The following is a 13,883-nucleotide window of genomic DNA, read 5'->3' on the forward strand; positions in this document are numbered from 1 at the left end:
CTCTCTCTCTCTCTCTCTCTCTCTCTCTCTCTCTCTCTCTCTTGATATGCACACACCAAGGCCAGGCCATATGAGAACAGAGAGAGAAGTTGGCCACCTACAAGCCACAAGGAGAACCCTCATCAGAAAGTAAATTGGCCAGAAACTTGATCTTGAACTTCCCAGACTTTGCAACTGTGAAAAATAAATTTCTGTTGTTTAAGCCATCCAGTCCACTGTGTTTTGTTAGGGCAGCCACACGCAGACTAATATAGATAGGGGCCTTCCTTCATTCCGAATCAAAGACCAAACAGAAAAACCTGGGCTTTGACACAAGAGATGCTTGACGTCCCATCACTAGTCCCTTGAGCAGGAATTCTCCTCTCCTCTCATATCCTAGACTCAGCGTAGAGGAATTTCCTACCCTCTCCTTAGATGCATCTGAGGAAACGAGCAAAGTGAGTAGGACATTCCGAGAGGCGGTTTGGAGCACTGCATCCCTGGAGGCACAGGAGGAAAACGGAGGACAAGAGGAACAGGAGTGCCTTCGCAGTGGGAGGCCACAGCCTTGATTTACGGTGAAGTGGGGTGAAGGGGAAGAAAAAGAAAGAGAAACGTGAGCACGGGAGAACAAAGGGGGAGAGGCAAACGAAACAGGGAAGCTGGTGGATGAACAAAGGGCAGGACCGGCAGGGAGCGAGAGGGATGGTGATGACAGGCTGAAGAACTGCAGAAACTACCCATGAGGCCAGTCATATGTGGTGGTCTTGCCTCTCCCACCAGATGGGAAGCCGTCTTCACACAGTCCTCTTTGGGTCCCTAAGGAACCCCATCATGCCACTGCTGGGCAGCTCAATGACCCACCCACTTCAGGGCTGGCAGGCTGTGCTGCTGAGTGCTATCATTTAAGCAAACGCCTTTCTTCAAAGCCCTTCCTCCAACATGATGTGAAAGTCCTCCAAGTGCACTGCCGAACAGCCATGCCCTAGGATTGCTGAGGAACTGGAGGGTGAGAGGATAGGGAGCCTCTGGGTTTTTTTAGTTCTCCTCACAGAGTAGTTCGAAGGGAAGGTACTGAGACACTTGGAAATGGGAGACAGAGACTCAAAAGGCATTATGAAGCCTGAAGTCTGGCTCGGGATGCAGCAGTCTGAACAGAAACAGTTGCTTTAAGCGGCTGTAAAACACAGGATCCTCCCTCTAGAATTAGTGATTTTCTCTATCCCATACAGGCCAGAAAAGGGAGAGGTTTAAGAAATACCCTGAAGTTTAGCTGAATAAACTTTTCCCCCATTACTATCCCCAAATATTTCCATCTTTTTTATATCACCAAGATTTGCAGCACGAGAAGTATTCCAATCTCCATATCACCACTCTAGATTGGCTCTGTGGCAAAGTGTAAACACTATATTTACTTTGCAGTAGCAATGAGGCCAGGATAATACACACAGCCAGAGAAAAAGAGAACCACGGGATATGTATAACGCATATAGCCGTCTTGTCAAGAAACTGCACAAACGCAGAGAAAAAGGCCTAGCAACAGTTGCTGAAGAAACAGAGCGTCTCCCCCTGACTATGCCGTCTATCTCACCTCACCTCCATGCCCGCTTCCTACCTTCCCTGGGAAATACATTTTCAGAAACGGATTATGAGCAAATTAATTGGGCTAATAGAACTTTACAAAAAAGTACGCCTCTCCTTTCTCTAGCTCCCCCCACACCACAAGCATATGCTTCCTTGAACTCTTCAGTGGAAGCAAGCAGACACGGGGGCTATGAGACTCTAGTGGGCAGAGAGTGGGTTTCATTTTACCTGCCTCGTCTGCTTCCATGGCATGATCGAGAGTGGTACCCACAATTTGACTTCTGTACCGGTGATTATGGTGATAGAGTAGACAGGATTTCCTAGGTTTCTGGGTAATCCACAGGAGGGGTCATACCACCTAAAACTGACCAAGGGAAGAGTTAATCCTTGAGGAGTTGACAGCAGCGTTTCACTCCATCCCGAAGGGCCTCTTTGACTTTGTCATTCCGGAAAGTGAAGATGAAAGGGTTCAGGAAAGGGGTTAACACGGAAATCAGCAGGGAAACTGTCTTGTTGTACTGGGCTGCCTGCGTTTGCTTGGGTTTCACGTAGAGGAAGAAGCAGGTGCCATAGCCGATCACGACAAAGGTGAAGTGAGAGGCACAGGTAGAGAAGGCCTTCCTCCGGCCAGAGGCTGAGGGAATCTTGAGGATGGTGGAGATGATGTAGGTATAGGAGACAACTGTTGGTGCCAGGGAACCAAGGATAATGAAAATGGCCATTAGAAAAAGAACAAATTCCGTGAAAAGAGTGTCATCACAGGACAGTTTCAACAGCTGCCCTCGGTCACAGTAAAAATGGTCTAACACATTTGATTTGCAGAAGGTAAGCTGAAATGTGGCGTAGACTGGCCAGATTTCAGAAAGGAACCCAAACACCCAGGACACAATGACCACGACATTGCAGGTGCGGCTGTTCATAATGACATTGTACCTCAGAGGGTTACAGACGGCCACATAACGGTCCACGGCCATTGCTCCCAGTAAGGCAAACTCTGTGGTCCCCACAGCAAGGTACAGGAAGAGCTGGGTGACACACGCAGCCAGTGACATTGTCTGCATCCCTGGGAGCAGCAACCCCCCAAGCATGACGGGGACGATAATGGATGTGACCAGGATCTCCAAGGCAGAGAGATGACCAAGGAAGAAATACATGGGGGACTGCAGCTGTTTATCGACACAGACAATCACGATGATGACCATGTTTCCCATCAATGTCACTGAGTAGAAGAAGAAGAAGATCGCAAAAAGAATATGATGCAGTTGTTGGGACCCAGCAAAGCCTAACAGGCAGAACTCAGTGGCGCTTGAATGATTGCTCATCATTGCGTGCTCGTTTCTGCTCCTTGGGAAACATACATATCAAAAGAGAGGCCACACTGCTCCACCTGGTTCTGCTCACAAGACAGAAAGAAGACAGATTAGGATGGGGAATGATTTCCTACCTGACGATCAGGTGAGAGGGCCCTGCTACAATGCCAACCCTCAAAGCTACCTGTCTGGAATGGATGAAGACACCTTCTTCTCTATTGGAGTGAAGAAAACCCTTGTCTTTTTCCCCCACCGGATGTGCCTTCTCACAGGGGACAGAGGCTAAGATGTTTTAAACTGCTTAGTTTTGAAGCTGAGTCAATCAGCCCCTAAGGGTGCTGGGATTGTCCGACTTCCTCTTAGGTTAACCGTAGCAGATGACATAATGGCATTCCAGATGATGTTCAAAGCACAGAACTTTGGACCCCAGCCCTTCTCCATACTGGTATTGCATAGACCGACCTTGGGGCCAGCAGAAAAGAGGCGGGGGAGGGGGGGGTCTCAGACCAACATCTCTGCTTTTCCCCAGATCTTAAACCTCCATATTACAGAGCATTGGGATTTCCACAGGGGAACTCGGGAGCTTGGGATAACTTCCCAGAGCTGAGTCATTCTTCTCTAATCCCATTTTCTTTCCAAAGTCTTGGGAGGGATGAAAGATGGCACCTGGCACTGACAAAAATAGATGCAAAGGCCTCGGCTTCTGAGGATGCCTGGATCTGTACCCCTCGCTTCATCCACCCCATTACTCAAATGTCACCTCTTCAGAGGATTCTTACCACTTCCCCTCCCCAAAATAGGAAGGACGTGATCAATCTCGGACTCCAGCTTTCTTCGCAGCAGTTGTTATTACCTGATACGACATTCTATGTTTAATTGTCAGTTTCATTCTTTCACTTAACATGAAACAAACAAATGCAGCAGTGAACAGAGAAATAAGAAGTCTTTGCCCTGCGGCGCTTATGGTCTCCCGTCCTGCCTCACATTACCATTTTCTCTTCCTTCCTTCCCTTCCTGGTGCACCCTCCCCAGTACCTCCGTGGCTCTTTTACTGATTGGGCAAACAGGCTTCAAAGACAGAACTCGGGAGAGCTCAGCGGTCTGCTTTTGCACAGTCTGCATAACCAGCATGGGGTGCAGGAAAATAAGAGAGCAGGAGCCTGACTGACACCAAGGAGCTGTGTCTGTCAGAGCATCGGGTCAGAGAGGAGCTGGATCTGCTCTGTGCTGAGCAGGGGGCACATGGAGATAAGCCCATCTGCTCCGCTGTTGCCCTGGCCCACCCTTCAGGCTTAGGTGTCCTTGTTCTAGACAGAGCCAGGCCCAGAGCCTCCCGTCTCCGTGCTCTCTCTACTCTTTCCTTCCTAGAGGAGAAGCCTGAGAAGACACTCACCCTACAGAAGGGCTTCGCCGCCCTTGCAGTGCTCTCCAGGGCGCGGCCAAGGCTAACCCGTGTCTGGCTCCTGCGGAGCCATGCACAGAGGCAGTGCAACTTGCCGCTGTCTCCACTCGCAATGAAAAAGGGAACAGTCCTCAGGGAGGCGCTGAGGGAAAAGCCCCAAAATAACAGTGCTGTGGGAGCTGAGGGTCTCTCCCTCTCCTTCCCTCTTGCTTCTGTCCTTCCCAAGGGGACTTCGTCACTGAGATACCTGTTCTTAATTAGCCCAGGTTGATAGTGTCCCCAAGCAGTCAGTCTGGGGAGGGCAGAACAAACTTTTAGTTGTTCCTATTTTTGACCAATTAAGTTTCAGAACTTCTAAAAGTTGTTGTTTAATGGGAAAACATGAGACCTCGCCAATCAGAGGCTTCTCAATGCCAAGCCTGCCTTCATCAAAGGCCCCAAGTCCAGGTTTCTGGAAGATGTCTCAAACGCTAAGCAGAGCAGCCCTCCTGCCCTTCATCCCAGGTGCTCCCTGGATTCTCTGAGCTATTCTGAGCCAAAATCAGCCCCTCCTCCCAATAAAAGACACCACACTGGACCTCTAGAACACACTGATATCTAAGAAAGCCTGCGTGATGGACTCGGTCGAAGCCTTAACTTCACCAAAACCCCCCGCAAAGCCTGATTTGTCCTTCCCTTGTTTTACAGAGGCTCCTGCTCCTAGCCCTGTGGGCCCCCCAGAACCCTGTGGAGAGCTTCTACCCCGAAATCCAACTCCACTCGCTGGTATGCTCACTCTTCTGAACATAGGTGCATCTGCACGCATTCAAACAAGATTCTTCCCGCCATTTACTTATACGGCGAGTCCCTGATTACCAGCTGGGCGCTTCAAAGTGGGGAATGCATAAGGACAGTCTAACGTAGGTGGTTATATTTACAACCTGGGACAACTGACAAAATGCACACTGAAAATCTGCTTGGTGCTGGACGGAAACAGAATAAGTGTGAGTTACAAAACACTGACCTGGATTTTGGGTTTCAAGTATACGTGTTAAATCTGAGACTGTCAGTGGGTAGGGAAGGGTATAAATTAGGAATACTCTTCCTTCCAATTCCTCAAATTACCCAAGCCCAACCAGACTGCCACAAAATCGTAGAGGAATTTCCTAAGTATGTATCTGCACATTCTTTTCAATAAAATGCTGTGAAGATCAGTTTTAAAACCTTCTCTCTCACTTAACAATATACAAAAGATACTCCCATAACAATACATATTGCCCACTTCTTTCTTTGTATAGTATTCCATACATGAATGCTCCATTCTTTATCAGCTATTATTGTATTGGTCAATTTTTGTTGTTTACATTTTTATTATGAAAAATAATGCTATAAATATTCTTAGACATTTATAAGTCCATACACATTTACATTTCTGGAATAAATCCGTAGAGTTGGAATTTCTAAGGCAAAGGTAGATATATTGTAGCTATAACTTTTTATTGGCACTATTTTATGCTCCAAAGATTTTTTTATTGATTCACACAGCCTCTAAGACTATATGACTGGAGCACTCTTGATTTCCTGAGCCACTACCAAAGATATAATCAAAATTGTATTTTAATTTTAAATTCAAGAGAACAAAAATAAGATGCCTTAACAATCAATTGAAAAACCTGGTAAAATGGAAAATCTTTTGAAAAATAAAAATTACCAAAACTGACTCAAAAATATTGAACTGAAAACCTAAATATGTCAAATAAATTGATCCATAATTAAAAACCTTCCCACACAGGGAACTACAGGTTCAGATGGCCTTACCGGTGCAGCCTATCAAATATTTAAGGAAAAAAATAATATCAATCCTACAAAAAATCTTTTAGAAAATTGAAACACTGTCTAATTCACCTTATTAGGTTAGAATTATCTTGATACCAAAGACATCACCAGAAAATAAACCTAAGAACCAATATTTCTCATGAACATAGACCCAAAAGTCTTTGATAAAGTAATAGAAATCAGAATCCAGCAATAAATAGAGAGAATACTATATCATAACAAGTAATAATTTTATTCCAGAAGTGCAAAGTTGGTTTAACATTAAGAGATTAATCATACAATTCACCATGTTAACAGATTCAAAGACGAAACCGCATAATCACTCCAACAGGGAAGAAAAGGCATTTGACAAAAATCAACATCTGTTGATTAAAACCTCTGATCAAACCAGGAACTAAACTGATCTTCCTTAAACTGATAAATAACATCTACCAAAAATCCTGGTGCTAACATAAAATCTAATATGAAACACTCAGTCTTTTCCTCTAAGATAGGGAACAAGGCAAGGACATCTGTTCTCACCACTTCTATTCAACATTGTCCTAGCTAATGCAATAAAGTAAGAAAACAAAATTAAAAGCATATAGTCAGGAAATGAAGAAATACAATATTTCTTTGCAGATACATAATCCTGTGTATAGAAAATACTAAGAAGTCCACACAAAAAAAAGCTACTAGAACTAAGTGATTGTCAAGGTCACAGGACAAACGCTCAATATACAAAAATGTATTGTATAGTACTATATGCTAGCAATGAACATTAGAAATAGAAATAAAATAGATAATTTATAATAAAATTCAAAAACATGAAAAGCTAAGGGACATATTTAACAAAATATGTGCAGCATCTATACACTTGAAACTATAAAACATTGCTGAATCTAAAGACTACATAGATGAAGGAATATTCTATTTTTATGAATCAGAAGACTCAATTTCGTTAGAATGTCAATTCTCTCCAAATTATCCTATAGATTCAATACAAATTCAATCAAAATTCCAGGAAGCCTTTTGTTAATATTGAAAAGCTGACTCTAAGGTTTCTGTGCAAATGTGAAAGACCTAGAATAGCCAAAATAATTTTTAAAAAACTGGGAAACTCACAATACCTTCAAGACTTACTATAAAGATACAGTAATCAAGACAGCATGTTATTGATATATTATCATGTAGATCAATGGACCTATAGACCAATGAAATAGAATAGGAAATTCAAACACAGACCCAAACATATGTCTTCAACTGATTTTAACCACACTAAGTGCAGGTAAAGAAGTGCAGCAACTGGAATCCTTATATATTGCTGGGAGGAATATACAATGGTATGAACAGCGGTTAACATACACTTACCTTACATACCTGCAATTCAATTCCACTCTTAGATATTTTCCCAAGATAAAGGACAACACATATCCACACAAGACATGTTTATGAATGTTGATGCAGTTTTATTCACAATAAGCTACAACAACCTAAATGACGATCAATAGGTGAATCGATAAATAAATGGCGGAATATCCATAGAGTGGAATACTACTCAGCAGTGAAAAGAAATGAGCTATTGATAAATGCATCACCATGAATAGGTCTCTACAGGGTTATATTAAGCAAGAGAATCCAGACATAAGGGCAATGCTTTGTTAATACCATTAATAAGGTGGCTTCTTAGCCCAGTAGGCAGTGCGTCAGTCTCATAATTCCATTAATAAACTTGAGAAATGAAAAATCTACTGTAACAGGAAGTAGCCCAAGGCTGGAGTAGGCATGGAGGTTGACCTGAAGGAGCACAAGAAAACCTTTTGGGTGATGAACATGTTTTATAATTTGGTTGTAGCAGTGATTAGATGTGTGTATAAATCTGTTAAAACACATTGCTACTTATATTTAAAATGACTGCATTTATTACATGTAATTTTAATAAAGTTGAAAATTTTTTTTAAAATTCTAAATATGTAACAAGATATAGTCCATCATTGGATAGGAAGGGAAATGAAGTAGAGTCCTGTGAAGGATAAAGGTAACACTGGATCAGGAGGTATTAGAAGTAGACAAAGTGAGATAAGCAGAATCTGGCTTGGGATGGGTATAGGGATGGGGGAACCAAAAAGAACGCAGGAGAAGGGGTCTTGAGTACCCTAAAGGATGTCAGATGGTGACAAGTAACTCCCAGACCTCTCCCCGGGTGTCTTCTTGGCCAAGTTCTATCAAGTTTTTGAGTAACTGTCTGCAAACACCTCTTAAGGGAATAGAAACTTTTCTTTGTGAAAAGGAAGACAGGTACCTCCTACCAGTAGAGCTTGGAACATTAAGAGCATACTTTTACAGCGTCCATCTTTGGTGAGCGTGAAAGGATCTCAAGAGAGTGTAAGATGATGGATGAGCCATCGACGCTGGAATCAGGGAACTGAGTGCTCAGGCCTTTTCCTGCTTCCTAGCCGTGTTGTATGTATTCAGTGTGAGCTTTCCCCTTGGTTCTCTCATCGGAGACGTGCATGTGGTCGCATTTCTCGTCTCTCCCTTGCCCAACGTGAGGGAACAAGGAGCAGAAAAGCAGCTAGGCCTTGAGTGAGCCTCTCAGCCTCCCGCTGAGGCTCTCCACTCCTTCCCTTGGTCATGGAACACCTCTGCAAAGCTGACCTTTTTGTCACAATCAACTCTTTCCAGACCACACTGTGAGCAGGTATGGGCCACCCCAGACCCAATACCTAAACTTAACCTAGATTACTGGATTTCATCAGTGAATAAAACTGGAGGGCGTCCAAACTCCAACTTGGCCCAAGCTCAAGGCCATTTCATGTCTATATCTGACTTTCCCATAGAAGCACCCAGGGGACACAGGCGAGAGGAAAAGCCATCATGGCCCAGAGAAAGAAGCAGCCATTTTGATGACCTAGTAGATAGTAGGGTTACTACGCCAAGTTTTGAGTCCCTATCCACAAACGGGGGAGTGAGAGGGAATAACCCGAGCTTGCCTGCTGCAAAGCCTCCTAACTCACCCTCATGTCCGCCCTGGCTTCCTTCTTCCTCCTCTTCTCCCCATAGCAGCCTGAGTGATCTTTTAAAAACACAGATGACATCGGGTCCCCTCCATGACTGAAACCCTTCTCACTGCCCTTTGAATAAAGCCCCATATCCTGTAAGGTCTGCATGATTTCTAGGAATGCTTTTCCCTAATGTCACCTTGTGTGACTCATCCTGGATGCCATGCTGTCCAGAAACTGTCATTCTCCCAGTTCTTTCAGGGGCTTTAGTGCATGCCGCTCCACTTCTTAAAGAGCTCTCATTCCATTTCCTTCCCAGCTTTCCCCAGTTCATGCCAGATGTCAGTTACTGGTCACTCTCACGGGGAGGCTTTCCCAAACCTTTGCAGACCACTGTCCAGATGGCCTTCAGGCCCAAGACCTCCTTCCCTAGGCCCACATCGGAGGTTGGCCATAGAAACTGCCCTCGGTCAAACCAATGGCCTGTTGGTGCAGAAGGGCAAATGCCCAGCCTGTGTTTTAATTAGGAAACTCTAGATCTAACCCCAGTCATGTACCCAGGCTGCCATAATCTTAATCCAGTTAGGAAATTCCTCTGTGCTTTTTTTCATTTCGTTTTTCCTTAACAATAATAGTAGGAAAGGAAGGGCCAGGAGGCAGGCGCTGCCATGGAACCAATCAGAAGCCATCGGCTGTTTAGGTCTGTCTAGGTCTCTGTCCCTTTCTTCATGCACATCTTTTTCTCAAATGTGACTTCCTCAGGACAGATGACTTCTCATTAATCTAAGGAGTAACACTAGCATCACACACTCCCCTGAGGGTCCCCTTGCTTTCCCGTCATTCCCATGGAGATTGCTCTCCTGCAGACTAAGTTTCACACACAGCATAAGCTCAGCTCTAAACCACATCAAGAAACGGAGGGCTTGGGAGACATGGTGACAGAGAGAACCAAGAATGCACATCCTTGGGAGAGACGAGCCAGAAACAGCACCTTTCCCCTCTGGTCTCTAGGAAGACACCTTTCCCACATTCCAGCCCCACATACATCAGGGTTGCTGCTCTGGGCTTTGTGGTGACATAGGGTGAGCCTTTACGATATCAGCCTAAGGCTTGGAGATGCTGTGGCTTGTGCTGCCACTCACGCAGCAGAGCCACCCCACTCCAGCTGTGCAGAAGCCCCTGTCACCCATGCCAGCTGTAATACACAAGTCAGGGGCATTGGACTACCTATCTGACGTCACTCGTGTCACCGAGTGGAACCATTAGGCAGGAATCTCTAGACATAAATTTCTTAATGCGAGCAGCTTCAGAGGACGACGCTGTGCTTGGTGTCTAAGGTGAGTGGCTTAGATTTGTGCATGCGCCAGGCTCAGACACCAGGATTAGGTTTCAACTTAATCAGTGCTGTGTGCAGATTTCAGGCCTGCTGTTCAGGTTTGTCAGTGGGATGAGTATAAATCCAATGAAGGGATAAACCCTCTTCTTTAAATTGGAATATCACTGCTGGTGGCCAGGACACAGCCTCAGATGCAGCTTTTCTGGGGCCAGAGAGAAGGCTAGAATAGATCTACGAGTATATACAGCTTTTTGCTCTTTCGTCTCCTGATAGTTTTATTCTAGTGCTAATTTTAGTGGACAATTGAAGTTTTGTAAAGTACTCTTTTAAGTGACTTGAAATTCCAAGAAACAGCATAAAGCTGTGGAAATTCCCCTCTCTCTCCTCCTCCTCCCCCTCCTCCTCTCCCTCTCCTTCTCCCTCTCTCTCTCCACACACATGTTGATCCGAAAGAAGGCAGAGAGATGACGGGAGAACAATGACAGGTGTTTGTTGACCACTCAGCACGTGGTGTCGCTGTACTAAGTGGTGGACTCACTTCATCTTTGCAGCAGCCCTAGCATTTTATAGCTGAGCAAACAGAGGCTCCGACAGGGAAGTAATCGAGAGGAGCAATTTACGTTCCACAAAAGCGAGTGTCAGACCAGAACTCAAACACATGTCCAAGGTCACACCCCAAACCACCACGCGTGCGAGGCGGCGGCGGAGTGCAGGGGAGGCCCGCAGCAGCCACGCAGCGTCACTGAGCAGCGTACTACGGACCCAGGCACTGGCAGCGCAGCCACCTGCTTCTGAGGCTGACCCCTGTGACCCCAGGTCCTTTCTGCTCTCTCTTTGCAAGTACAGACCAGATGATCTCCTTAAAGAAAGCTAATGTGTTGACTCAGAGCTCTGAGTAAGGGTCCTCAGCAGACAGACAGCCTAGAAAGGCTTGAAGGGACCATTTAAAACTGTCCCTGGCGCACGGCCTCTGGGTCATGACACGGACCCCGCAGCCCAACTCTTGGGAGCTTCTGCGTGACTCACACTGATGCTCGCTAGTTCCTTCCGTGCTCCCTCCCCTCCCTGTCTTTCTCTGGTTTCCCTCTCAAGTTTGGCCTCCTCTCTTGCTTCTCTATCTCCCTTTGGTTTCCTTCTCCCTAAGTGTCCGTGTCTGTTGCTGTGTTGTCTTAATCCGCTCCCCTCTTTTGTTCTCTCTCATCAATGAATTTCCATGATTTGACTTCTATGGCTCCCTAACTCTGCCTGTGATTCTCATATTCCCATGTTGTTATTTTCCTTTATCTCCCTCTCTCTGCCTTTCTGTTTGTCACTGACCATGGACTTGGCCTTTCTTGTCCTATTCTCTTTGTCTCTGTTTCACAGTCAATTATTTTCTCTCTCTCTCTTTCATAGATAGATAGATAGATAGATAGATACTCTCCTTTCCATCTCTCTCTCTCGTTTCCCTTCCATGCAGGGACCCAGCCTCTGGATCATGGCCAATCTGAGCCACCCTTCCGAATTCATCCTCTTGGGCTTCTCGTCTTTGGGTGAGCTGCAGACTCTGCTCTATGGGCCCTTCCTCGTGGTTTATCTCCTCGCCTTCATGGGGAACGCCGTCATCATCGTCACGGTCATCGCCAATGCCCACCTACATACGCCCATGTACTTCTTCCTGGGCAACTTTTCCCTGCTGGAGATCTTGGTGACCGTGACCGCGGTGCCCAGGATGCTCTCAGACCTGCTGGCCGCCCACAGGGTCATTTCCTTCACCGGCTGCATGGTCCAGCTCTACTTCTACTTCTCCCTGGGTTCCACCTCCTTCCTCATCCTGTCAGACATGGCCCTTGACCGCTTTGTGGCCATCTGCCACCCACTGCGCTACAGCACTCTGATGAGCTGGGCTGTGTGTGCCCGGCTGGCAGGGGCTGCCTGGGCAGCGCCTTTCCTAGCCATGGTGCCCACTGTCCTCTCCCAGGCCCATCTCAGTTATTGCCATGGCAATGTCATTAACCACTTCTTCTGTGACAATGCACCCCTGCTGCAGCTGTCCTGCTCGGACACCAGCCTGCTGGAACTCTGGGACTTTGTGATGGCGCTGGCCTTTGTCCTCAGCTCCTTCCTGGTGACGCTCATCTCCTACGGCTACATCGTGACCACCGTGCTGCGGATCCCGTCTGCCAGCGGCCGCCGGAAGGCTTTCTCCACGTGTGGGTCTCACCTCACCCTGGTCTTCATTGGCTACGGCAGCACCATCTTCCTATATGTCAGGCCCGGCAAGGCACACTCTGTGGAACTCAACAAGACTGTGGCCTTGGTGACATCAGTCCTCACCCCCTGCCTCAACCCCTTTATCCTCACCCTCCGCAATGAGACATTCAAGGCAGTGCTGCGGGGACAGGTGCAGAGGCTGAAAGGCCTCCACAAGGCACTACCGCAGCCCAAGAGACCCGGCGAGGCTCAGTCCAGTAGTTCTGCGAGGGGGACAGAGTACCAGCCGGGTGGGAAGGCCACTGCCAAGTTTCTTTAGGTTTTTTCCTCTGAGTGATAACCACAATGTGTCTTCTGTGCTACCCTGTCTGGCCCAAAGCTCTCTAGGCCACCAAGGAGGGGTTCCCCATGCCTGTGAGCAGCTACAAGAATTCTGAAAGTAGTCCAGAGTCTGGGGAGCCAGGAGTGGGGCTTTCAATAAAAGAAACTACATGGGTACAGCGTCATGTTCTCTGGTCAAGAGATGCCCACCCAGCACCAGGGGCTGTGTGTGTGTGTGTGTGTGTGTGTGTGTGTGTGTGTGTGTGTGTGTGTGATTCCTGGAAGCCTATTAGGTCCCATATTCCCTTTGGAATGAAACACCAGCTCCACTGCCCTTCCCTCCCCCAACTGAGATTTTTTAAATTCTCAGAATTATGGTATTCTCTTAGCTTTCACCTATCCTGGATTTTCTAAAACAGCCCCAATTTAAAATAGTCTGCCAAACTCTTTCGACAAATACACTTCAATTTACCAAACTACATTTCCCAATACCGTACAATAACTTCACTCGTCAAGAAAGTACACCCAGCCCCACTTACTTTTAAGACAGCAAAAGCTACTAATTTACCACAAATGTCAAGCTTTTTAAAAGTCTACTATGTGGAAATAAACCAGGCAGGGAACTGTGGGCTCATTTGGTGGGTACAGTGTTTAGCTTTGGAGCCGTGGCCCACTTAGGGGTCCGTGGTTGTCACTGAGGACTTCTGGTGTCCCCCCAGGCTATCCCCTTCCCTAATGCAGGTGCCCCTCTCTCTGACTTTCTCAAAAGTTTGTTTCTTTCCTGCTGAGATGCCCCTCACCCAACAAAGAGGGTCCCTTTAGGTTCCTAGTTTCAGCTTCTGGTTGAAAACTTGGTCTCCTCCCCTTACCCATCAGAACAATGACTGGTGCTTCCTAAGGCTGTTGCATCAACTGGTTTATTTTCTTTCACTATTCTCTGCTCAACACCTCAAAGAGTAAAT

The 13,883-nt window shown here is 46.3% G+C and overlaps 2 protein-coding genes across 2 annotated transcripts; one reads left to right on the forward strand and one right to left on the reverse strand.

The window, feature by feature from the left end:
• Window positions 1–1,943: 1,943 nt before the first annotated feature.
• On the reverse strand, window positions 1,944–2,888 carry OR9A2 (olfactory receptor family 9 subfamily A member 2). The gene has a single exon (XM_019632301.1). It carries the CDS (start codon window positions 2,886–2,888, stop codon window positions 1,944–1,946), a length of 945 nt encoding a protein of 314 aa, XP_019487846.1.
• An 8,996-nt stretch (window positions 2,889–11,884) lies between these two features.
• Window positions 11,885–12,919, forward strand: OR6V1 (olfactory receptor family 6 subfamily V member 1). The gene has a single exon (XM_019632278.1). The coding sequence runs from the start codon at window positions 11,885–11,887 to the stop codon at window positions 12,917–12,919; it is 1,035 nt and encodes a 344-aa protein (XP_019487823.1).
• The last annotated feature ends 964 nt before the right edge of the window (window positions 12,920–13,883 follow it).

Source organism: Hipposideros armiger, unplaced genomic scaffold (assembly GCF_001890085.2).
Source record: "Hipposideros armiger isolate ML-2016 unplaced genomic scaffold, ASM189008v1 scaffold_1116, whole genome shotgun sequence".
Classification (NCBI taxonomy): Eukaryota; Metazoa; Chordata; class Mammalia; order Chiroptera; family Hipposideridae; genus Hipposideros; species Hipposideros armiger.

Excerpts from the sequence above, each read along its gene's own strand:
- OR6V1 (XM_019632278.1), top strand. The coding sequence starts at position 11,885 with ATGGCCAATCTGAGCCACCCTTCCGAATTCATCCTCTTGGGCTTCTCG.
- OR9A2 (XM_019632301.1), bottom strand. The coding sequence starts at position 2,888 with ATGATGAGCAATCATTCAAGCGCCACTGAGTTCTGCCTGTTAGGCTTT.